General features: G+C 43.1%; 1 protein-coding gene across 6 annotated transcripts in view; it reads right to left on the bottom strand.

Moving 5' to 3' along the window:
- SBF1 (SET binding factor 1) overlaps positions 1-23,874 on the bottom strand; it is a 175,642-nt gene that overhangs the window by 47,121 nt on the left and 104,647 nt on the right. For 3 of the 6 annotated variants that reach the window (XM_040343181.1, XM_040343183.1, XM_040343186.1), the window contains exons 3-8: positions 14,939-15,070; positions 13,684-13,806; positions 10,102-10,212; positions 9,913-9,936; positions 2,722-2,827; positions 1,597-1,729 (exon numbers count right to left, since the gene is read on the bottom strand). In XM_040343181.1, coding sequence (XP_040199115.1) covers positions 1,597-1,729; positions 2,722-2,827; positions 9,913-9,936; positions 10,102-10,212; positions 13,684-13,806; positions 14,939-15,070 — 629 coding nt within the window. The remainder of the gene's footprint in view (positions 1-1,596; positions 1,730-2,721; positions 2,828-9,912; positions 9,937-10,101; positions 10,213-13,683; positions 13,807-14,938; positions 15,071-23,874) is intronic. The other 3 variants (XM_040343182.1, XM_040343184.1, XM_040343187.1) reach the window with 1 other exon arrangement.

Below are 23,874 nucleotides of genomic sequence, written 5' to 3'. Positions count from 1 at the left end.
CGTACATGTGCGCCCATGTGCCTGTACGTGCCATTCTGTGGACGTACATATACATGCGGTGGTCGGCAACCGGTTAAAGTCACGAAAATTCTCGTACGACAGAAAAAAAAAATCTGAAGTGATGTCGTGTTCTAATGCATTTGTATTGTATTTTCGGACGACAACTGTAGTGACTAAACGAAAATAGTACGATCTGGTACCGTACGAGAACTTTTTTTGTGCATGTCCGGTAAAATAATATTGGATGAACGGTCACGATCGGCTCCCGAAAGCTCTGTACGAACGATCCGATCGTACGATTCTTCCCCGGATGACATTTTTCGTTCGATATTCGGATCGTGTGTACGGGCCATTAGCAAGCCAAAATTCTCCCCTCCTGCTCTACGAGTACAACCCCCAACTCAACACAAATCTCAAAAGCTGTCCCTGCTGCCCACCCCTTGTCCCTGCCCTGCTCGTGTGTACTTCCATACATTTCCCATGTGCCTGAGAATTTTCCAGCTTGTCTAGGTAATAAAAATAATGAAGGAAGATGGCAGCGGGGCAAGTACATCACAGGAACCAAAAAGTCTTCCCTACCTATCAGAGGGATCTCCAGAAGCCTCCTGTGGTGTCTATAGAGGGAACACGGCAAAAATCAAATAACAGGAATGAGCTCCCCAGGACTTACCATTCTCACCACAGAATCTGATTACAAAAAAAAAAAAATCAAGATCCAAACTTCACCCATCACGGCAGGCAAAGTCTGGCCAGACCTTCAGGGACTCGATCCCCCAATTCCTGGGGATCATTGCCCTGGACATATATAGCATCCTGCTGGAAGCGCCTTTGTCAGTTCTGCTGCCCAGGGTTCTGTATATGCAGGGTCCAGCACCAAAAAGTCACATTACAGGCAATACCCGCCTGTTTGTCAGTCTTCAAAGTGGGGCCCGAGTACCATAGCTGTAGTAACGGATACCAAACTCTCGATCCCTATAGGAACCAATGAGAATATGGCATTGCTTGCGCAGCGTGCTGCACATCAGCGATCATCACCTTCCAACGCTGGTGAAAAAAACTGATGCTCTCCTTGAGAGGCGGGGTTATATAGGGGAGGATTTTCTGTCTGTCTATGGTCAGTGTCTATTCACCTGTGGGTGGCACATAACCCAGGTAGGCCTATTTATTAAGCCTGCTCTGTGTCCCTTGATGTACGAAAAAGAAAAGGTCATACTCCAGCACCTAGTAGATGCATGCTGTTCTGAATGTTTTATTCACAATGAACACAGTATGCATTCAGGAACAATTTCCCCGAAATGCAAAATGTCTGTTTGGGGCAGGGGTCTCAAACTGGCGGTTCTCCAGCTGTTTCATCATACCTCTGCCTGTGGAAGTCATGCTTGTAACTGTCAGCCTTGCAAACCCTCATGGGATTTGTAGTTTTGCAACAGCTGGAGGGCCACCAGTTTGAGACCTCTGGTTTGGGGCATACATCCTTGAATGCGTACAACCCCAAATTAAAGTACCACCTGGAACAGCGTATAGCTGCATATTTCAGCTTGGTATTGATTTGCTAGCAGGAATACATGAATTAATTAATAATGTGAACCACTGTACCTGTATCTAAGAGGGAACATTATAGCCAGAAGGGCTCTGCAGCCTTCTGTCAAGCGTTGGTAACTCCGGGAAAGAAATAAGATCTTATGCTCAGTGAGAGCCGCACAAAAGAGGCACAATACGTTGGTGATGCCTAGGAAAAGAGAGGAATTATAACCAAGAGAAGACAGGCAGACACTGCAATTATTTCCTAAAGGAGAGGTTGGATGGTCTTTCACAGGTAGACAAATGACACTTATGTGGGAGCAAGTATGTGGGTGTAATAAAGGGTATGCCCATCACATAATGGCAAAAGCTAACCATTTACACTAGATCTCATGTAAATGCAATGCATAGTCGCATAGTATGCAGGCATGGGGGGGATTTCTGTGACTATGTGATCACTTACAGCCCACAAGTTTCTGATGCCACAGCAAATTTTCCAGAAGTATTAAGCATGCTGCTGCCAGTACATAAGATGTCCATTCTCATAATTCACATTATTTATAGCTCCTCAAGGAATGACTACCTCAGGAAGACATGTAGAAAAATTTAGTACACAATATGCTGCCTAGCTAACTGTAAATGAAACACATTTGTAATACGCTGTTTGGCTATACTGATTACAGTGGAACATTGGATTACGAGCATAATCTGTTCCAGGAGAATGCTTGTAATCCAAAGCACTCGCATATCAAAGCGAGTTTCCCCATAGAAGTCAATAGAAATGAAGATAATTTGTTCTGCATTGACTTTTATTACATGCAATATCGCATGTGGCCAGAGGTTGGGGGTAGGGCACCAGAGAGTACTGCCAGAGGTTGGGGGTAGCTCGGCTGAACTCGGAATTCCTCGGAAAGGCTTTTTTAAGTGGTTCCGAACCGTTTTGAGTGTCAGCGGTGCCCCTGCACCTCTGGCCAAATGCGGTACTGCACACCCCATTAGCTTGAATTCTGCTCATTTTGCTAGACAACACTCTCAAACCGAGTCAGGATTTAAAAAAAAAAGTTGCTCGCCTTTCAAAACGTTTGTTAACTGCGTTATTCGTTAACCAAGGTTCCACTGTATATGTATATTAGGTGGCTAAGCGTACACGTCATACAATCATCACAAACAGATATTTATAGACTAGCTATAGATGCATACCAAGCTGTCGAAATAACAGGGCCACGCTGCAGTTACTGATTGGAAGAGAGTCACATATTGGGGTTTGGATCACTTGACGATCTCCGGCTCCCAGTGATATCGTTCTCTGCAAACGGCACCAATAGAAACATTCAGATATTGCAAATACAGGAGTGATATCTATACACCTACAGTATAAGATAAAAGGCAGAACGAGGAAAGATACTAGATTATGCTAAATACTACAAGGCACAGATTGGAGGGAGTAATGGAAGATTTTACACAGCAATAAGGCTCAGAAGAAAGTAAGGACAGGGAGTGTCAGGGTGGACAGCAGAAAACCAATTTACTATTAAAGATCAGCAATAGAGCAGCCATGTAGCTGAAGAGAAATATGGGAAAATGCTTATGTAGATTTTGATGAAATGCAATTTTAAAAAGTAAACCGTGTAAACAAGCTCTTGTGTTACTCTACTGACCTCTACACTGGCCAAGGGTAAAGCTACCGTTATAAAATAGAAAAACATTTGTCTTTTATTACCAAAGCTCTATAAAATGACCACAAGTAGAACTTCATGCAGGTATCTGGTCATTCACTAAGTTTGCATGGAGTATATTCTAACTTGGTGCAGACAAAGCCGTCTTCCCATTACAGATATGAGTAGGACAGATGGAAAACATTAGGGTGCGGCTTATACAGCAGAGAATAAACAAGGGAATTTATCAAACCAGGCGCATAGAGAGGCATGGAAGAATTGCAGCAACGTACTATTAACAGTGAGATCTATTTCAAGTGAGCAGCTTAGTTTGTAGTGAGGAAAAGCAGCTATGCTCAGTTTAAAGCTGGCCATACACCATACAATCTCTTGTACAATTTCTGAGCTTTACCAAAACTATATAAAAAAAAAAAAAAGACAAACCTTAACAACCCTTTGCATATTTGTATCTAATCAGGAAAGCCCTCATACTGCATAGTCATTGGTAGATTGTGCAATCAGATTGTATAGTGCAGTGGTCTCCAAACTGTGGCCTGGGGGCCAGATGTGGCCCTTTGCTTGCCTTTATCCGGCCCTTGGTGCACTATTCCTCCCACTGATACAATGATACGAGGCACTAGTCTTCTTATTGACACCAATGATAATTCATAATTCCTGTCACTGATACCAATAGGACACTGTTACTTTCACTGACCCCAATGATTGGGCGCTATTCCTTTTACCGACCCCAATGATTGGGCGCTATTCCTTTTACCGACACCAATGATTGAGCACTATTTTCTTTTACTGACCCCAAAGATTGGGCACTATTCCTTTCACCGACACCAATGATTGAGCACTATTCCTTTTACTGACCCCAATAATTGGGCACTATTCCTTTCACTGACACCAATGATTGGGCACTATTCCTTTCACCGACCCCAATGATTGGGCGCTATTCCTTTTACCGACCCCAATGATTGAGCACTATTTTTTTTACTGACCCCAAAGATTGGGCACTATTCCTTTCACCGACACCAATGATTGGGCACTAATCCTTTCACTGACCCCAATGATTGGGCACTAATCCTTTCACTGACCCCAATGATTGGGCACTAATCCTTTCACTGACCCCAATGATTGAGCACTATTACTTTTACTGACCCCAATGATTGGGCACGATTACTTTCACTGACCCCAATGATTGAGCACTATTACTTTTACTGACTCCAATGATTGGGCACTATTACTTTTACTGACCCCAATGATTGGGCACTATTCCTTCCACTGGTACCAATGATGGGGTACTCTTCCTCCGACTAATCCCAATGATGGGGCACCATTTCTTCCCACGATACCAAAAATGGGGCAATAACCCGCCCCCAAATATCACCAATGATGGGGTATTTTCTACTCCCACTGGTCGCAGTCCAGCCCCCTTGAAGTCTGAAGGACAGTAAACTGTCCCTTTGTTTTGAAAGTCTGGAGACCCCTGGTATAGTGTATGGCCACTTTCAGGTCTGCCCCTGATCACACCTACAATGTGCACCTGTCTGTGGGCAAACGCTTCCAAGTGCAATGATCATTTTTTTCTCTAATAGCAAACATATATGAAATAGTTGCAGATGGCTTTTTAGACATGCTGGCCCAAAGTTCGCAAAGCCAAAATAAAAAGTTACCCCCTTAAAACATGACGTTAGCTTAACAATACAGTTGCCTGGCTTACTTTATTAATACTCCACCCTAGATGCTCATGCCTACTTTAATCTCTTTATATATAAAATAGAAACATATTTTCTCATCTAGGCCCAATAAATAGTTTGACCCAAGCATTCCCGTATCTTTCAGATACTCCAGTAGTGAGATCCCAATGCGTGAAATTCCTAATCTGCCAAACCAATTAGGAAAGGTACACTCCCCATGAGGAATTTTTTATATTACTATGGAGAATGCAGCAGATGAGAAAAAAACATGTGTTTTTGCAAGACTTAAAGACAAGTATACAATCAGGAACTATGGCAGGGAGATCTTAAGGATGGAGACCCCCAAAAAAAAAAAAAAAAACTGACTGAGCCAATCAGACTTCACCATTAACTGAAATGTATCTGTGGAAAGCCTTTTAAAAGGAGTATACAATGTAGATATTAAAATGTAATTCTCGGCAAAAATGCTAATCTTCCCTATATTTCTAGGATTACGATTTCTCCTATTATCCACTTTTTAGCTTTATGAATGGCTAAATTACAAACTACCACCTAATCAAGCCATTCAGAAGCCCTCCTTTCTCTGGCTATTTTTGTTCGCCCCCTAGCCAGCCAAATCTGCCCACTTATTCCCACGTTTCACCCCCCTTTCTTGTGACGCATGCACATCACATGCTTTCTCATGAATGAGGGTGGTAGAAAAGAATGTACATGCCCATCGGCCGCCCTGTGTTTGCCAATGCAGGGGAATCGTGGTCACGTGAAAGCGAGCAATAATAGCTTTTGGGACATATCAAGGAGGTTAGTGATTGCGAATGATTGGCCCATTCAAGACATTAATGGTTTACAACTACTTTAAATGTGCAATGGCAAAGTTTTGTAGCTGTAAGACGTATCGTGGCCCTAGAGTCATCGTTTCAAATCCGAACCTGGACAACCCTATTCTGCATTAGGTTTTCATGTCCTCTTGGTACTTGCATGGGAATACTCCCAACACACCAATAAATATGCTGGTAGTGTAATTTGCCCCAGTATGTGTATGTATGTTAGGTAGGGACCTTACAATGTAAGTGCCTTGAGGGCAGGGACTGATGTGAAAGTACAATATATGTAAAGCACTGCGTAAATTGTCGTTATATAAATACCTGTAATAATAACATTTTTAGTTGCTGAAAGCTAACCTCCAGGCAAACACAGATACAAAAAAAAAAAAAATTAATTTAATTTGAGTTTTGACTTTCCACATCTCTGCCAGAGAGAACAGTTCTGTTTTTTACTGCTCCGGCTAGGTAACACATGCCTTGTGTCTGCCACAGCACCTGATTGGACAGTGAAGGAGAAGTAGAAGATGGAGGAGCCCCTTTCTCTTGTCACTCTGCCCTCTCCTATGTGATTGGACAGTGAAGAAACCCCTTTCTCTTGTCACTCTGCCCTCTCCTATGTGATTGGACAGTGAAGAAACCCCTTTCTCTTGTCACTCTGCCCTCTCCTATGTGATTGGACAGTGAAGAAACCCCTTTCTCTTGTCACTCTGCCCTCTCCTATGTGATTGGACAGTGAAGAAGCCCCTTTCTCTTGTCACTCTGCCCTCTCCTATGTGATTGGACAGTGAAGAAGCCCCTTTCTCTTGTCACTCTGCCCTCTCCTATGTGATTGGACAGTGAAGGAGAAGTAGAAGATGGAGGAGCCCCTTTCTCTTATCACTCTGCTCCCTCCTATGTGATTGGACAGAGAAGGAGAAGTAGATGGAGAAGCCCCTTTCTCTTATTACTCTGCGTTCTCCTATCAGCATGTCCATCATCAGTACATGAGTACTACAGGACAACAGATTGGCTTTATTTGCTGCTGCTACTACCGCTACCACTCTGAGCTACTGTGCAGTAATACCAGGTCCAGTTCAGGTTCTTACACTGTTTCTGTTTAAGGCCCCTTGCACATGGAAAGTCTAATATCTGTGCATGCAATCCCAGTGTTTTTGTGTGCCATAGTGGCACAGGTAAAGCATTCAGTCCATTGCCTGCAGCCAAACAAAGTCTATGGCATGCTGAAATACACAGGACAAGGCTGAATGCCGTACTTGCCTTTAGGGCCTTCTGCATTCAGGGATGTAATCCTCTAAAAGAGACACCTGTTTTTAGTGATAACACTCTATGATGGAAATTTTGTTCACTTTCCCATTTCTTGTTACATCTCCAAGACAGGATGTAAAAGGGAAATCTCTCTAACAGGAAGTAATAACCTGATAGGAGGGACTGTAACCCTTCTTAAAGAACTCCAGAAAAATAAAAATAAAAAAAGAATTCAAATGCAGTGGGGCTATGCCCACACTGCATGGGCTAACTGCTCGTTTTTGTCTAGGGCAGTGATGCTCATGCACTCTGCAGTGTAGGTGAGCATTATGGGAAATGTAGTTCCAAAACATCTGGGATGCCAAGGTTTGCCATCACTGGTCTAGGGGATTGTGGAGGAAAGATATACCGTATTTATCGCGGTATAACGCGCTCCCGCGTATACCGCGCACCCCTAAAGTGGCCCCCAATCCTGTGGAAAAAACTTTTTTTGTTTTTTTTTGTACTTACAGTTTTGGTGTCTTGCGCGGCGGCCTGGTCGGGTCCGGCGTCCTTCTGCGGCTTCGGGTGTCCTCTTCGGCGGGTCGGGTGTCCTCTTCGGCGGGTCGGGTGTCCTTCTGCGGCGTCCTCGCGTCCTCCCCGCTCGTTTCCCGCCACGAGTTTGAATACTGCGCCGGCATATACCGAGCGCAGTACACTGGTGAATCTTCGGGCAGGCTCGGCAACTGTCGCGCTGACGTCCTGTATGCTCAGGACGTCAGTGCGAGAGGCGCCGAGACTGCCCGAAGATTCACGAGTGTACTGCGCTCGGTATATGCCGGCGCAGTATTCAAACTCGTGGCGGGAAAGCGGGTATCGGCGTATATCGCGCACCCACGATTTTGCCCCGATTCTCAGGGCAAAATAGTGCGCGGTATACGCCGATAAATACGGTACTTATCCAATCAGTGGATCCTCCGAGCACAAGACTGGTCCCTGCCTCTTCTAACTACGCCCGCCACCTCCCCCCCCCAACGCACGCTAGCAGTTTTGTGAATGGACTGTTCCTGATGTCCTCACGCCCATAGACTGGCTCTGGACATGAAGGCCCAGATTCACAAAGCACTTACGCCGACGTATAACAAGATACGCCGACGTAAGTGCAAATGTGCGCTGTCGTATCTGTGCGCCAGACCCACAAACTAAGATGCTCTAAAAACAGGCTTCATCCCGCCGACGTAACTTGCCGGCGTAGGGTGGGCGCACATTTAGGCTGGATGCATGGTGGCGCTCCCATTGATTAGCCATTCAAATATGTGAATCTGGGCTGAAAACGGCAGGAACAGTCCACTGCTGGACAGGGGGGAGCGTAGTTTTCCGGAATATCGAAGGATCAGGCAAGTATAGCTTTTACTTGCGCCCCCCTAGACAAAACAACCAGTTGACCTATGCAGTGAGGGCAAAGCCCCACTGCATGGAAGAATAAAAAAAACATTTTCATTGAGTTCTTCTTTAAAGTAGAAAAAACATTGTTGCTTGACATAGGCTTTATAAGCAGAAGTCATTTTGGAACTGAAGAATAGCAGTGTCCACACCTACCCATGTATTTGCTGGTATAAGCAGCCATGACTGTACTTTGAGAGTTACCTCACATTATTTGATTAAAGGAAAATAGAACACCAAAATTTGGACTACTGTATTGCTTTCGTATTTGGAGGAACTTCATGACTCAGGAGACATTCACACCTGTATCTCCAAGATGCTTCAAGGTTTAAAGATCTAATCTGAATTTAAAATTATTCAGCAGATGTAAACCATCAGAAAGGTTAGAACTTCAGTCAGGTTTCCTACTGCTTTCTGTGATCCATGAAGATTTTTCCCCTACAATTTTATCTCTGACACCAAGGCAAGAAATGGAAAGTGGAGATGTGGGGAAGGTGTCAACAAGAAAGGAAATTGCAGTCGGATTAACTTAACATCACTTCCTGTCCCTCTGCTCCATCACCAGGACATGAAGTGAGAAGAAAGCAATACAAACCTGACAGGTTCTAATGCCGCGTACACACGACCGTTTTTCATGACGAGAAAAATGCCATTTTTAAATTGGTCGTAAACAACGGTCGTGTGTATGCTCCAGAGCATTTCTCTCGACGAGAAAAAATATTTTTTTTTAGAACCTACTCTATTTTTTCTTGTAATTTTTCCAGTGTGTACGCTTTAACGAGGGGGGAAAAAACGTGCATGCTCAGAAGTTATGAGACGGGGAAATTAGCAAAAGCAAAGGGTGGCGCCATTCGAATTGAACTTCCCCTTTATAGTGCCGTCGTATGCGGTGTACGTCACCGCGCTTTGCTTGAGCATTTTCTTTCACGTGTGTATGCAAGGCAGGCTTGAGAGGAATCACGACAAATCACTTTGAGAAAAACATAGTTTTTTTGCATGACATGAATAACGGTCGTGTGTACGCAGCAGAACCCTTTCACTATTAAAAGAAAAAAAGTTTTCGCTGTAGTCGAGTTAAACCCCTTATAAATTTTATAGCCCAACAGTGCTTAACAACCAATCTGATTACAGCAGTTATTGCTGCAGCCAGTATAAAACAAAAGGCAGACATGTTTGGCTCCTGTGGACAAGTCATGTCTACCTCCTCAAGTTTTCAAGATCTGTTGCACTAAGGTTGCAGGTAGATGTTTGCTCTTCTTGGAAGAGGCTTCAGAAATAGAATTTTTACAGAAATTTCAAACTTTTCTCAATATAATGAAGAACTGCTAAAACGATATAAAATTGTGTTTCCGTTTGTATGTTTATTAAGGTTTAAAGCAAATTCTATGGTTCCATTTTTGTTAGTGGCTCTCATGCCTTCCCAAACGTCTTATTGAAATCTTAGTGCTTGGGGATAGGATGCTTCCCCCATATCAAAGGATGTGATGGAAGAGGAGAAGCAGGCAGTGTGCAGTGTGGCAGGAATTATAATGAAGTGCATACCATACCATCCTGCTCCAGGTCAGACTGGGAAAAAAAAAACATATCAACACAGAGTCAGAAAGCAACAGACATAATCTTGAAGCAGCCAACAATTACTAGATCCCAAGAGATAGAAAGTGAATGCTAGGAGAAGCCCCTTGTGACAGACCTCTAGAATAAGGGGTAAAAGATTCAGGAGGGAACACTGACCTGGGACCCTCCAGCGACAGGGACAATGCAGGTTAGCAAATTTCCAACAACATTCTCCAGAGACACGCTCAATTTGTCTGTATGAATGGTATAAATCAGGCCCAGGGAATCCTGCAAAGTGAAATGTGCTGTATCAGTACATCTTTCTGTTAAATATACAAGGCATTAAAGTGGGGAAAAAAAAAAAAAAATGAAAGTTTTTTATATTATAGAAAAAATAGAAAAAGGTGAACAACCCTACAAACTCCCCACTGTACAACAGTGCACACGCGGTATGTAGCAGGGGAATTTTAAATCCCTACTCCTTTTCCTTTTCTTTCTGGACAGATTAGAGCAATTCTGACCGGATAAAGTGGTCACATGACAATGATGACCAATCAGAATTGCTCTGATCTGTCCTGGAAGCCCTATAGAAAGAAGGGGAATAATAGCGGGGATTTCAAATCCCCAGACCCATGCACTGGCTGCATGGGCACTGACAGCTCATCACTCATAAAGGTAGATGCAGCAGGGATCGACCAGGAGGGTGTAGGGCGTGCCGCCTCAGCTCCCGAGACGGACATATCCCTTTGGCCGTGGCTCCATGTATACCGCCATTCACTTATTTTTTGATTCCATGTGAGTACTTCAGGTGGACTATGTTTCTACCTTATACTGGTTTAAATAAACTTTATTGACTTATTATACCTTACCCGTAATTTCTATATATTTGTAGATAAGCCAAGCATCTGCCCCTGAAGAGTGTGACACACACGAAACGCGTCGGGCCAATACGGATGCTATATATACTTTATTACAATATTCTAATTGATCTGATTATATTTACACATGCTTTTACCAGTCGTTTTTACCTTTACATATTCGCCTAAACTGTTACCTTGACATCTGTACATATGTATATTCACCCTATGCACTCATTAATCCATGCGGATGATCATGTGACATCCGGTCAAGCATTGTTGTATCTCTGCTACCCCCATTGTATCTGCACATATTATGTGCTCTAATATGTGGTAATGTCATTTATTTCTGAAATGTATGTTTTTCATTTACATGACCTCTGGATGTTGATAGGTGTTTTGCAAATGTGTGACCAATAAATCTGTACGTTTTTTACTACCCGCACCATGTCTGCAACCTCATTCAAAGTCCCAAACATTTTCCTACCCTATTTTTTCACATACATTACTAGGGATGGAGGTGCTATACTCATAGACCTCATTTAAAGTCCCAAAATCCCCTTCCTACTTTGTAGGGCGTGGGTGTCCAACATGCAGCCCTCCAGCTGTTGCAGAACTACAAGTCCCATCATGCCTCTGCCTTTGGGAGTCATGCTTGCAGCGGTCAGCCTTGCAGTGCCTTATTGGACTTGCCATGCGATAATTTACGGGACTTGTAGTTCCGCAACAGTTAGAGGGCTGCAGGTTGGACACCCATGGTTGGTGTAAGGTGTTCGTTTGCCTTTTATTTTTTTATGAAAGGTGAACTAATCCATTTAAGAGCCAGGCAGACTGTTTATTGTGCAGCTCACTCTCTGAGTGATACCTGCATGGTAGGATAAACTGTTGTGAATGCGCAGTTACATTATGCCGCACCAGCCAATCTAGACGTCAAATGACCCAGTACCTAAAAAAGGCTAGGAGGAGGTCTGCACTGGTGAAGGACTTTGCAAACATTGGAGTGGAGGCGGGTACTGTGGATATTAGTCCTGCTTTGGAACAAAAGGGATGGAACAAAAGATTTCTCCTCGTCCCCCAGCCAAAGCACATACATGATTATCAGATATCACACATTTATCCTTGTTTGCCAATACACTGCACAATGCTACAGGCATGTACGTGAAATTTAAAAAAAACTGATGCAAAGGGGAAAAGAAAAAAGAAACAAATTTTATGTTTTACTTTGTCAATAGATTGTCACTGAAGTTTGAGCAAGTCTATACGTTTATGTAAGTTTATGTACACCTCATCACTGACACTAAAACGCATAATGCGTACGTTTAGCTAGTAGGAAAATAATGTGTTAATGTTTATTCATTTATTTTTTGCATTACAAACTCACAAATGAGAATCGTGGATTCCACCATGGGCTTGGAATAGAATATGGTACACAGGTTCTTAAAGTGGAACTCTAGCCAACAAATTGATTAAAAAAATGTTCTTTAGCAAGGAACATACATTATTATGCTACTAAAATTAAAAAGTGTGCTGTAAATTGCCTCCAGTATTGCTCCTGCTGGGGGCTGCCATTTTGTTGAAGTCCAGAGCCCCTGAACAGCAGTAAATCTTTAGGCTGTCAACAGATCGGCCTCTACAATTTCAGCACAGTGCCTAAGAATAGTGAGCAATTGAAGAGCAGGGAAAGACAGTGTATTACTGGATTTTTAACAGTACAGGCACTTATTTATTTCTCCAAATAACATTTTACTGATTGTCTCGAAGGAGAAACAGCACAAGAACATGATAGAAAAATAAAACAATGCGTGTCAGGTCTAGGCACTTATTTTTAATGTTATGCAGAGCTATACCTGCAAAAGGGGCCAGTCTAAAGTGCTCTAGCAGGACTTAATTTTCTGACTAAAGTTCCACTTTAGATTAACTGTCAAACAGTGTAGCTTTTTACAAATGTTCATATATTTGTCATTCATAAAAACAGATCTTATATTATAGAAAATCAGACGCCGCAATTGTGGACCCGCTTGTTTGACTTTTTTACTTTGAGTCACTGGTCCAGAATAAATAACCATCAAAAGACTTCTGACTCATTTTCCCAAATCTTCATACTTGTGCCAGGTCAGCAGAACAGCCAGGTAATAATTTATCAGAATGAAGTTAAGCAGGCCATAGACGGTGCAGACTTCTTTCCTGCAACCACGGGTTGCAGGAAAGAAATTCACACGATTGCCCCATCAACAGACAGTGCTGACAGGGGAATCCCTCCTGCCAAGCAATTGTCTGCTCCCAATGGGGGAAGCCATCCCCACTGGGAGAACACAGTGATTGTTGCTAGTGGCTATAATACAAACGCACAAAAACAAAATAATATATATCTAAAAAAGAAACAAAAAAAAAAGCCTCCTCCATCCACAGAATCTAGGTGGATACACTGATATGCAGCCCATTGACTGCAGTCACTGTTCAAGAATTTTTTTTGCAATTTTTGCAATCGTTAGACCAAAATCTGTCAAGCAGAAGCGGATACACACAGTCAGCTTTACTCCAACAGAGATGCTAGGGAAGGGAACTAAAGCATGTGTCTGAATGGGCCTTTTTTATAAACTAGTGCAAAGCAGACCTTGCGCTTGGCATCATTTACTATATGGGGCAAAAAAAAAAATCAAAACTGCCAAGATCTCAACATGCCACGAGGTTTAAAAACAGGCTTTTCTTTTAAAAGTAGGTATCTCGTTATATATTATTCACTATCTTGTAGCAGATCATCAACTTCGACACACTTCATTGCTAAATGCACTGAATACGAAACTTACCAACCTATACACAGGATATTATATAGCTATCTTTTCATAAAACATAAGTGTGACTACAGATCCCAAACAGAGAAAAGCCATAAAGAGCTGCTCACCCTGAAGACCTCCGGATGGTCCAGACGTGATACAAGCACCAAAGTCTTAGGAGCATACAGTTGAGTTGTAGATGGTAAGGGGAAACCTTCTTCTGCTTCTCCATCCCTCTGATCAATAAGATTCTAGAATAAACATTTGCAGACATATTGTTACAGAAAAGCAATGTCCAAAATATAAAAACGAAGGCGCTATGATTTTTTTTTTTTAAAAGATCGGATGACGTTTTTTTTTTTTTTTTTTACCATAAAGTCCTAATTTTAACATAAAGACCTTGTTTACCTGAGCATATTAGGTGTGCAAAGGGCCGTCTTTGCCTGCACCGGTGTTCCATGCATTTGCATGCAGACAGTCCAATCAATGAGATGCAGCAGCTTCAGAGGCACAGTTGCTGCTCCCAGACGGTGCGAGTTCGGGGACAAACCCGTACGGATGCCCAACTGGGAGCAGCACTAGGGTCGTTGGTTTAAATCCCAACCACAGCACTACCTGCCTGGAGTGTGCATGTTCTCCCTGTGCCTACGTGGGTTTCCTCTGGGTACTCCAGTTTCCTCCCACCCTCCAAAGACATGCTGGTAGTTTAATTGGTTCGGTCTAAATTGGCTCTAGTATATGTATGAATGTGAGTTAGAGAACTAAGATTGTAAGGGCAGGGGCTAAAGTGAATATATAATATATATGTAAATTGCTAAGTTGATGGGCCTGTAATAAATAAATAAAAATATGGGGTTGCCTGCAGGTATGCACAGAACACTTAAACTGTGCAGTCCCTTTACACGGGTGTACACTTCATTATGCCCATGTGAACAAGGACAAATGCTAAAGAGTAGATGATGTACACAATATTCGCAGTATAATTTTTAATTTACAGCAAGCAAAAAGGGGCATAGCAGGGACACAGCAATAATCCCGACCTACTGTTATATCACACAATATACAATGTCAAGGCAGTGGATCTATCCAGGGATAAAACTTCTGAGGCGGCATCTATGAATATTACTTAATACGTTAATCCAGTTGTTTCTTTGCACGCCAAAGCCTCTTAATTTTCTCACAATGGTTGGGTGTCATTTATACTTAAGCTATATTTCATAGCTAAGCTCCATCAGCTGCTTTTCCCTGTCAAGTGTCCTTACTGTCCAATGAGGCAATCTCAGAACAGACTTCCAGCAGTGCTACAGACAATGCAAGCAGAAACAACCTATTCCAGGAAGACGAGAACCATGGGTGGAAAGCAATGGGATAAAGAAGACATACCGGTGCACACTCCTCCCAGAAGGTGAAGCAGCTACAGTAATGACGTTCTGAATTGATGTCCGTTAGAACAGCGATGAAGAATGTTGGCGCGTTCTTCTCTGCGCATAGCTGCCATCCACTGGGCTGACAAAACTATAATAAAAAAAGGTGTGTGAGACAAACAGGGATCAACAAGAGACTTCACATTAACTACTAGTAAATATCTGAATACGGAATATTATATATCAAGAATAGGCCGATTCACATAAAGATATATGCGTGTGTTAAAGTGGATGTAAAGGCACAAGTTTTTTTTACCTTCATGCATTCTATACATGACAGTATAAAAAAAACAAAAAAAAACGTATGTGTGCAGCAGCCCCCCAAATATTTACCTGAGCCCCCTCTCGATCCAGCAATGTCCACGAGAGCCTTGCCTCTCCAGGGAATCGCACTCCTGATTGGCTTATGGCAGCAGCGGGCACCGTTGGCTCCCGCTGCGGTCAATCGGAAATCGGCAGGAGGAAAGAGGCAGGAGAGCCAGCGTGGGACATGTGAAGGAGAGGATCCGGACTGCTTTGTGCAAAACCATTACACAGAGCCGGCAAGTATAACATGTTTGTTATAAAAAATAAAAAAAAAGCTTTAATATCACTTTAAGGTATAAAGAGCTTGTCAAAAGTGAATATACCATAATTTTATAATTAGAAAAATAAGATATTTGAAGTCCAAATGAGGGGCACAGTAAGGCAGTAATTCACAGTCCCCGTATGACCCCCATGACTAACTCATGTCTCAATTTGATGAGCAAGCAGTTCACAAGGCCATAACAGAGGAGCGGGAACCTGTGTACCTCAGACAGACTTCAAGAATTTTTTATTTTTTTTTAGAAAAATCTTCTTTTCATTATCGTCCAACAATGAGGGACACAGAAAAAGTAGTAATTCAGAGAATTTGTGATGTCTAAAAGCAGCCCAACTGTAGGGGTGGGCAACAGCCAATGCGCGATCCAGACATATTCCAAAACAAGACAGGTAAGCACCACTCATTAAAAGGTAAACGGTTACATGACACACCTCAACTAATGTGAAGGACAACCCATTATCCATTAAAAAGGGAAAAAAAAGGCAGAACAAACAAACTACCATAACTGGAACAACAACATAGATCAACAGCTAAGGAGGTCAAGAAAACAGGAAGTATACTGGGGTACAGTTTCGAAGCTCAATATACACAACCCTTGCCTGCACGGAAAGGAAGGTTGGACAGGCAAAGAACAAAAGTAGCAACTGGTTAACAGCCATAGACTTAAAATGTTACTAAAAGTTTTGATTATTTTTTTTTATTTTTTTTAATAACAGACATGTCCTACTTGCCTCCACCGTGCAGCTCGTTTTGCACAGAGTGGCCCTGAACGCCTTTTTCTGGGGTCCCTCTACGACTCCTTCGCCTCCTCTCTGCATCAGATAACCCCCTCTGGGAAGCGCTCTCCCAAGGGGGTTACCTTGCAGGTGTGCTCCCATGTCCAGCATTCAGCATCCATAGCCGACGAAAGCACAACTCAGCCTTGAGTCATTGGATTTGATTGTCAGCCGTGGAAGCCAATGGCTGCGCTGCTATCAATCTATCCCATAAAGAGCCGAGAAGATGCAGAGAGAGAAGACGGGGACACGCCCATGGAAATTCAGGGCTCAGGTAAGTAAAACGAGGGCCAGAAACTTCAAGGAGTTATTTCACCTTAATGCAAAGGGTGCATTAAGCTGAAAAAACACTAAAGTTTACAACTCATTTCAGTGGAACACCCTTAAAAGAGAAGTATGGTCAAAGCTTAATTTTTTTCAGGGTCACAGGAGTGCATTTACTTTGCACACCTGTGACCCAGAATTTAGCCCACTGTTGGCTGACGTCACAGTGCCATTCCAGGCCCTGGAAGAATCCCAACCATTCCAGTTGATGAAGTAATTTGGAGGTTTAGCTACTTTGATTGATAAAATACACTCAAACATTAAGATTGCGGTTAAGAAGCACCAGCTCATGTGAACCATATTTCGCAAAAAGGAGCTCTCTGAAGACATAAGATTAAAGGGGTTGTAAAGGAAAAAAAATATTTTTGCCTAAAATTAATGTCTGCAAGGTAGACAGAATAGTGCAATGATTCTGTTAAAAAACGAGCAAATACCTATTAAATTCCTTCATCTACATCACCTCCGGCGTTCTAGTTTCTGTTCTATCATTCACTTCCTGGTTTGGGGCGCTCGTTCATGTAAGAACTACATTTCCCAGTATGAATTGCGGCAAGCCCAGTAATTCACACCTCCTTGAAGTCTCTAACACGTAGAGAGCATCCTGCCACACACATGTAGTTCCCAGGAAGGGGTGAGCACGTTACTGATCACCGCAGTAAAGCCTCCCATCGCGGTGGTCAGTAAAATCAGACAAGCAGGAAGTGAACAGAACAGAAGAAATACAGCAACTTCTGAGCAAAAACGAACAATGAGGAAGTGAAAAGAGGAATGTCTGCAGGTAAAGGATGCTTATTATGAAAAAAAATGTTTTCCTTTACAACCCCTTTAAGAGTAGCTGATCCATCCGTATAAGGCTGTGAAGCAATACAAAGCAATTTCAAAGTGTTTAGGCAGCCACCGGTTGACAGACAAATTGTCTATAAATGTAGACATTTAAGTACTGAGGCTACTCTTTCTAGAAGTGGGCACTCATCCAAGATGACTCTCAAAGCACAATCCCATCCAATGAGGTAAAGAAGAATCCATAAGTAACAGCTAAAGGCTTGAGGACATCACTGGAACTGGCAAACATTCCTGTTCAAGAGTCTACCATACAATAAGTCTTTGAACAGGCAGGGTCTCTATGACAGAACTCCATGAAGCAAACCGCCTCTCTCCAAACGAGTAGCCTAGCACAATGCTACTGGGAAAATGATTTGTAGCCTTAGGCACTTTACACAAAAGTCAAATTGTTCCGGAAGAGTATTCGGCACTCGGAAAGATCAAAACATAATTCAAATGGTGAAGTGTGGTGAAGGGAGCATCAACATTTGGGCTTGCTTCACTGCCTCAGGGGAACATCAAGGGTAACATTAATTCCCAAGTATACCAAAATATATCTTACTGGATAATATCAGGGCGGCTGTCCACCAGCTGAAGATTAGAAAAAGTTGGGTGATGCAGCAGGACAATGGTCCTTAGCATCAAAGTAATTCCACCACAAACTGGCTTCAGAAAAAGAAAATGCGCCTTTCGGAGTGACCCAGTCAGAGCCCAGACTTTAACCCCATAGAGATTCTGGGGAATGACCTCAAGAGAGTCGTAAACCATACATCCCACAACGGTGTTTAAGCCAAGGCCATTTTTGTAAAGAGGAATGGATGAAAATTCCTCCTGAACATTGTGCAGGTCTGATCCAGAGCTATTGAAAGTGCTTGCTTGAAGTCATTGCTGCCAAAGAAGGCTTGACCTGCTATCAACGCCAAGGGTTCATTTACTTTTTCTTCCAGCACTGTGAATGGTTAATGGGTTTGTCCAATGAAGGACATGAGAAAGTAGAATTGTTTAGTTGTTGAATACAAACACCGTTTGTCTATTGTGACTTAGGCTGGCCATACATGGTTCGAATCTTGGCTGGTTCAGTAGGAACCAGCCAAAATTTCAACCATTAAATGGGCAGGCTGAATGTACCACACTGCCCCCATCCCCTCTTGAATATGTCCCTGCTCAAGTGGACTTTTACCATTAAATCACTGCATTCTTTCTGAGCGCCAAAGTGCTGCACTTGGCTAGTATTCAGAGGACTTGCTGTGACCTGCATTTCTACATCAGCCTGATTGATTCCTGTCGTGCTGCAGCCAGAAGTGGATTCACTGCAACTTGTAGTCCCACCTCGTCAGCTCAGAAGACTTGCTTGAACTCAACACTCAATGGTTTTATAATAAATAGTTTTACATACATACTCAGAGGCGCCCCTTTCCTTGTCTTTCTCCTAGTTTACTGGAACTTGCTTCTGGTTGTCCTGGTGGCAGCCCTGACTGACTCACCTAATTTCTCCCTGCACTTGCCATTGGACTATTATGGACTTTAAATTGCCATTTTGAGGTATCTAAGCATTGCGCCTTTTTACTTGTTAATTGAATGTACCAAGTTGATCGATCAACTTGGGTACAACCAGCCTGTCGGATTTGCTTTGGATTATTGCACGCGGCTACTATAGCGATAATCACCAGTCTTCCCCCACCCGCTCCCAGGGAGCAAACAATAGCTCAGCAGGAGGGATTCCTCTGTCAACATTGTCTGTGCTGATGGGGGACATTGCGCAAATTTCCTTCAACCCGTGGCTGCAGGAAAGAAATTTGCACAGTCTATGGTCAGCCTTAGATAAGGATCAAGTCTTATTTAATGGCAAATTACTGCAGAAAGCCAGTTAATTCCAAGGGGTTCACATACCTATTCTTGCCACTGTAATCTGAATATATGTACCGTATTTGCCGGTGTATAAGGCGACCAGGCGTATAAGACGACCCCCTAATTTTACATTTTTTTAAAGATGTTTTGCCTGTACTCACTGTATAAGACGACCCCCCTTCCGAGGCTTCCGACACTTCATATTTTTTCCTTCTGGAGCCATATTCTTCTTCATTCTTGCTGGAGCTGGAGCCAATTACAGCGAGCAATGTATTCTATTAATGAATACAAAGCCTGCTTGGATTGGCAAAGGCTGTAACATCATCAGCTCACTCCTCTCTGACTCTCAAAGCCAATCCGAGCAGGCTACTGTATGTAGCCTGCTCGGATTGGCAGAGGTCGTTACTCCAATCCGAGCAGGCTCTGTATAAATTTGAATACATCACTCACCGGGATTGGCTAAGCGGTATATAATGTATATAGCCGAAGCTACATACAGTATTACCATACATCCAGCAGGCATCCAAGCAGTTGACCCGGCGTATAAGACGACCCCTGCCTTTTGGCCATTTTTTTTAAGTGTAAAAGGTAGTCTTATACGCCAGCAAATACAATATATTAGCACATACTGATTTGCATACACTTGAGTTAGTTATTTAGTGTTGCTTTTTTTTTTTTTTTTTTTTTTTAAGTGAGCACTGCATATTTAAAAAATGAGATAATTGTAAATTTTATGGTAACTTCCTGTGCCCTCTGGCTGCGATGTTATTCTATCAGTTACAATTTTCTCAGCTGTTATGCACAACAAAACACTTCCACTTGTGCTATGGAAGAGAGGTGGTGGTGGTGTTCTGAAGTCCTGTTCTAGAGTGACAATGATGTCTCTTGATTCAATATGGTGAGTAAGCATTGTAAACCTAGGATAGAAAGTGTGTTAAAGGCAGGATCAAAAAGGAAAAAATCCTTTATAAAAATGCAGCCACACGGTACTGGATTAGGGTGTATAACGTTATCTACACTTTCACCCAGGTAAACCTTTTTAAGTCCCCGAGACAGGCACCGCTGGGCAGTAAGGTGGAGTCTGCGTCAAAACCCCAAAGACATCTTATAGCGTTTATATTTACAGCAGCAAAAATTATAATTGCAAATCATGGCGATCGGCAATAGTGCTGTTAGACCAGTTCAAACACAAACTTTCCTGGATCATGCTCAATGAACGTACAGTGCATGACCCTAAACTATAGAATGCAGATGTTCTAAAGGGTCTGGGACCCATGGGTCCGGTATCTAACGGGGGACCCCTGAACTAAGCCAGAGTAGAGCGGCCTAAGGGGGGCGGGAATCGGAGAGCGGGGTCATCCTTTAGGGCCGGTTTACACTGCTGCGAATTTGATCCGTTGCGATTGCTCAAATTCGCAAGTCATATTACTAACATAGTTTTCCATGAGTTCCATTCACATCAATGCGTTGCGAATCTAAGCTCCTTTCAAAAAGGCTACTTTTCATGTGCGATGCAAATTCAGCGCTATAGACTGGCATTCCCTGAAATCGCGGGAGCAAATCATGGTAAAATATCGCAAGTGTTTGAAGTCGCAGTAGTGTGAACCGGCCCTCACTCCTCCTTCCCTCTTTCATTCTTAAAGGGGTTGTAAAGGTACCATTTTTTTCCTAAATAGCTTCCTTTACCTCATCCTTCCATTTTGCTTTTAAATATCCTCATTTCTTCTAAGAAATCCTCACTTCCTGTTCTTCGGTCTGTAACTCCACACAGTAATGCAAGGCTTTTTCCCTGGTGTGGAGAAAGCCTCTAGAGGGGGCGAGCAGGAGTGTCAGGACGCCCACTAACACACAGCTCCTTTCTCTATCTGCAAAGTAGAGAGTGTCCTGACTTGCCTGCTTGCCCCCTCCCCCCTCAAGAGGCTTTCTCCACACCAGGGAAAAAGCATTGCATTACTGTGTGTAGTTACAGACAGAAAAACAGGAAGTGAGGATTTCTCTGAAGAAATAAGGACATTAAAAAGCAAAATCGAAGGATGAGGAAAGTGAAGGAGGACTGCACTAAGGTAAAGGAAGCTTTAGGGATTTTTTTTTTTTTTTTACCTTTACAACCCCTTTAAAATGACATGATGATAGAGAAACATTTTGACAATGTAACAGTTAGAATGACAAATGACTACAGGGGTTACCCCATAGAGATAAAGGAATTGCTAACAATATCCTCAGTAGAGACCCCCAAGTGAAGGAATGTACATCAAAAAGATGATACCAGTGTTAATTTTGGCAGCAAATTTAGATTAACTTTTAGTCTTAGGACTAAAATGCCATTTTAGTTTTAGTCCCATTTTAGTCTTCGATAAACCTCGGGCGCTAGGTTGCAATTTGCAACTAGAATTAGCGACCTGGCACCTGGGGTACCCCGTCTCCGTGCGCACCACCTCTCGCAATCGCGTCGGGCCACGCCGGCTATTGCTGCCGCGGCTTTGCGGCCTTCTGCAGTCCTATGGTTCCTTCTGGAATCTGGCGCCCTCTTGTGGTGGCTGTTGGTATGACAAGACAACCAGCAATGCTAATGGAGCTTCCCTGCCTGTTTCCATATCCTTCCATTTAAGTGTCACTAAAGGAAAAAAACATTTTGCCTAAAATTAATGTCTGCAAGGTAGACAGACATAATAGTGTAATGATTCTGTTAAAAAATGAGTAAATACCTATTAAATTCCTTCATCTATATCACCTCCGGCATTCTAGTTTCTGTTCTCTCATTCACTTCCTGGTTTGCATCGCTCGTTCAAGCGGTAGTTCACCCTGACCCACATGATGTTACCATCGAGACAGGCATTGTAGCGCGAGCTACAGTATGCCTGTCCCGATTTTTTTAACCCCGTACTCACCTCGTAGTCGTCCATCGTAGATTTCGGCTCCCGAGGGGAATGGGCGTGCCTATGGAGAGGGAGGATGATTGACGGCCGGCCCTGGCACGTCACTCTCCCCGAAGACAGCCGGAGTAGGTCTCGGCTCTTCACGGCGCGTGCGCACAGGCTATGCGCACGCGTCGTGAAGACCAAGCCTATTTCGGCTATTTCCGGAGAAGCGTGACGCGCCAGAGCCGGCCGTCAATCATCCTCCGTCTCCAGAGGCACGCCCATTCCCCGGTATCTTCGATGGACGACTACAAGGTGAGTATGGGGGGAAAAAATTCGGGACAGGCATACTGTAGCTCGCGCTACAGTGCCTGATTTAAAGGTAAAATAAAAAAAAATTTTTTTTTTCCTGTCGATAGGGTGAACCCCCGCTTTAATGTAAGAACTACATTTCCCAGTATGCATTGCGGCACGCCCAGTAATTCACACCTCCTTGAAGTCTCTAACACGTAAAGAGCGTCCTGCCACACAGATGTAGTTCCCAGGAGGGGGCGAGCACGTTACTGACCACCGCAGTAAAGCCTCCCTTCACGGTGGTCAGTAACAATCAGACAAGCAGGAAGTGAACAGAACAGAGAAGAAATAGAGCAACTTCTGAGCAAAAACGAACAATGAGGAAGTGAAAAGAGGAATGTCTGCAGGTAAAGGATGCTCATTATGAAAAAAAATTTTTTTCCTTCACAACCCCTTTTACTTAGAAGTTAGAACCCCCAAACATTATATATATATTTTATTCTAACACCCTAGAGAATAAAATGGCAGTCGTTGCAATACCTTCTATCACACCGTATTTGCACAGCGGCCTTACGAGCACACTTTTTTGGGAAAAAAATACACCTTTTTTTAATAAAAAAAAAAAAAAAGGACAACAGTAAAGTTAACCCAATTTATTTTATATTGGGAAAGATAATGAAAGATATTGTTATGCCAAGGAAATTGATAACATGTCACGCTTCAAAATTGCGTCCTCTCGTGAAATGGCGTCAAACATTTACCCTTTAAAATCTCCATAGGCGACGTTTAAAAAATTCTACAGGTTGCGTGTTTTCTGCCTAAAGCTTCTGGCTCCCCTCTTTGGCAAGTGCCCCCATAGAAAGCCGCTTTCTGTGGAGGCATTTGTGCAGGATCGCTCTAGAGCTGACCTGTATATTGACACAGACTGGGCGGCTCGGCCCGCCCCTCATCAGAGGATGTGACAGACAGCGACGGGAACCAATGGCTCTCCCTGCTACCAGTTTGGCCAGTGAGGAGGAACAGAGTCCGCAGAGCCTCTGCTCTCATGCACAGCGCTGGATTGGGAATGGGCTTAAGTAAGTATAAGCGGGGCTGGAGGGGATTTTGGGACACAGGTTTTTTTACCTTAATGCATAGACTGAAAGTAAAGAATCGTTAGGCTTTAGACACTTTACACAATTTGCAAAATAAAACAATAAGCAAATATATTTTCAGTGAATGCCTTATATAGGCTTATAGAACACAGCAATTATTTGACCTTGTTAACCACTTGCCGCCCGCCAATGACATATGGACGGCGGAAAAGTGGTTGTAGAATCCTGACCGGACGTCATATGACGTCCTCAGGATTCTGAGCCACTGCGCGCCCCCGGGGGCGCGCATCGCGGCG

Source organism: Rana temporaria, chromosome 3, assembly GCF_905171775.1.
Source record: "Rana temporaria chromosome 3, aRanTem1.1, whole genome shotgun sequence".
NCBI classification, from domain to species: domain Eukaryota; kingdom Metazoa; phylum Chordata; class Amphibia; order Anura; family Ranidae; genus Rana; species Rana temporaria.
Note: the sequence above shows the minus strand (reverse complement) of the source record. Positions and strands in the feature narration are given on the sequence as shown.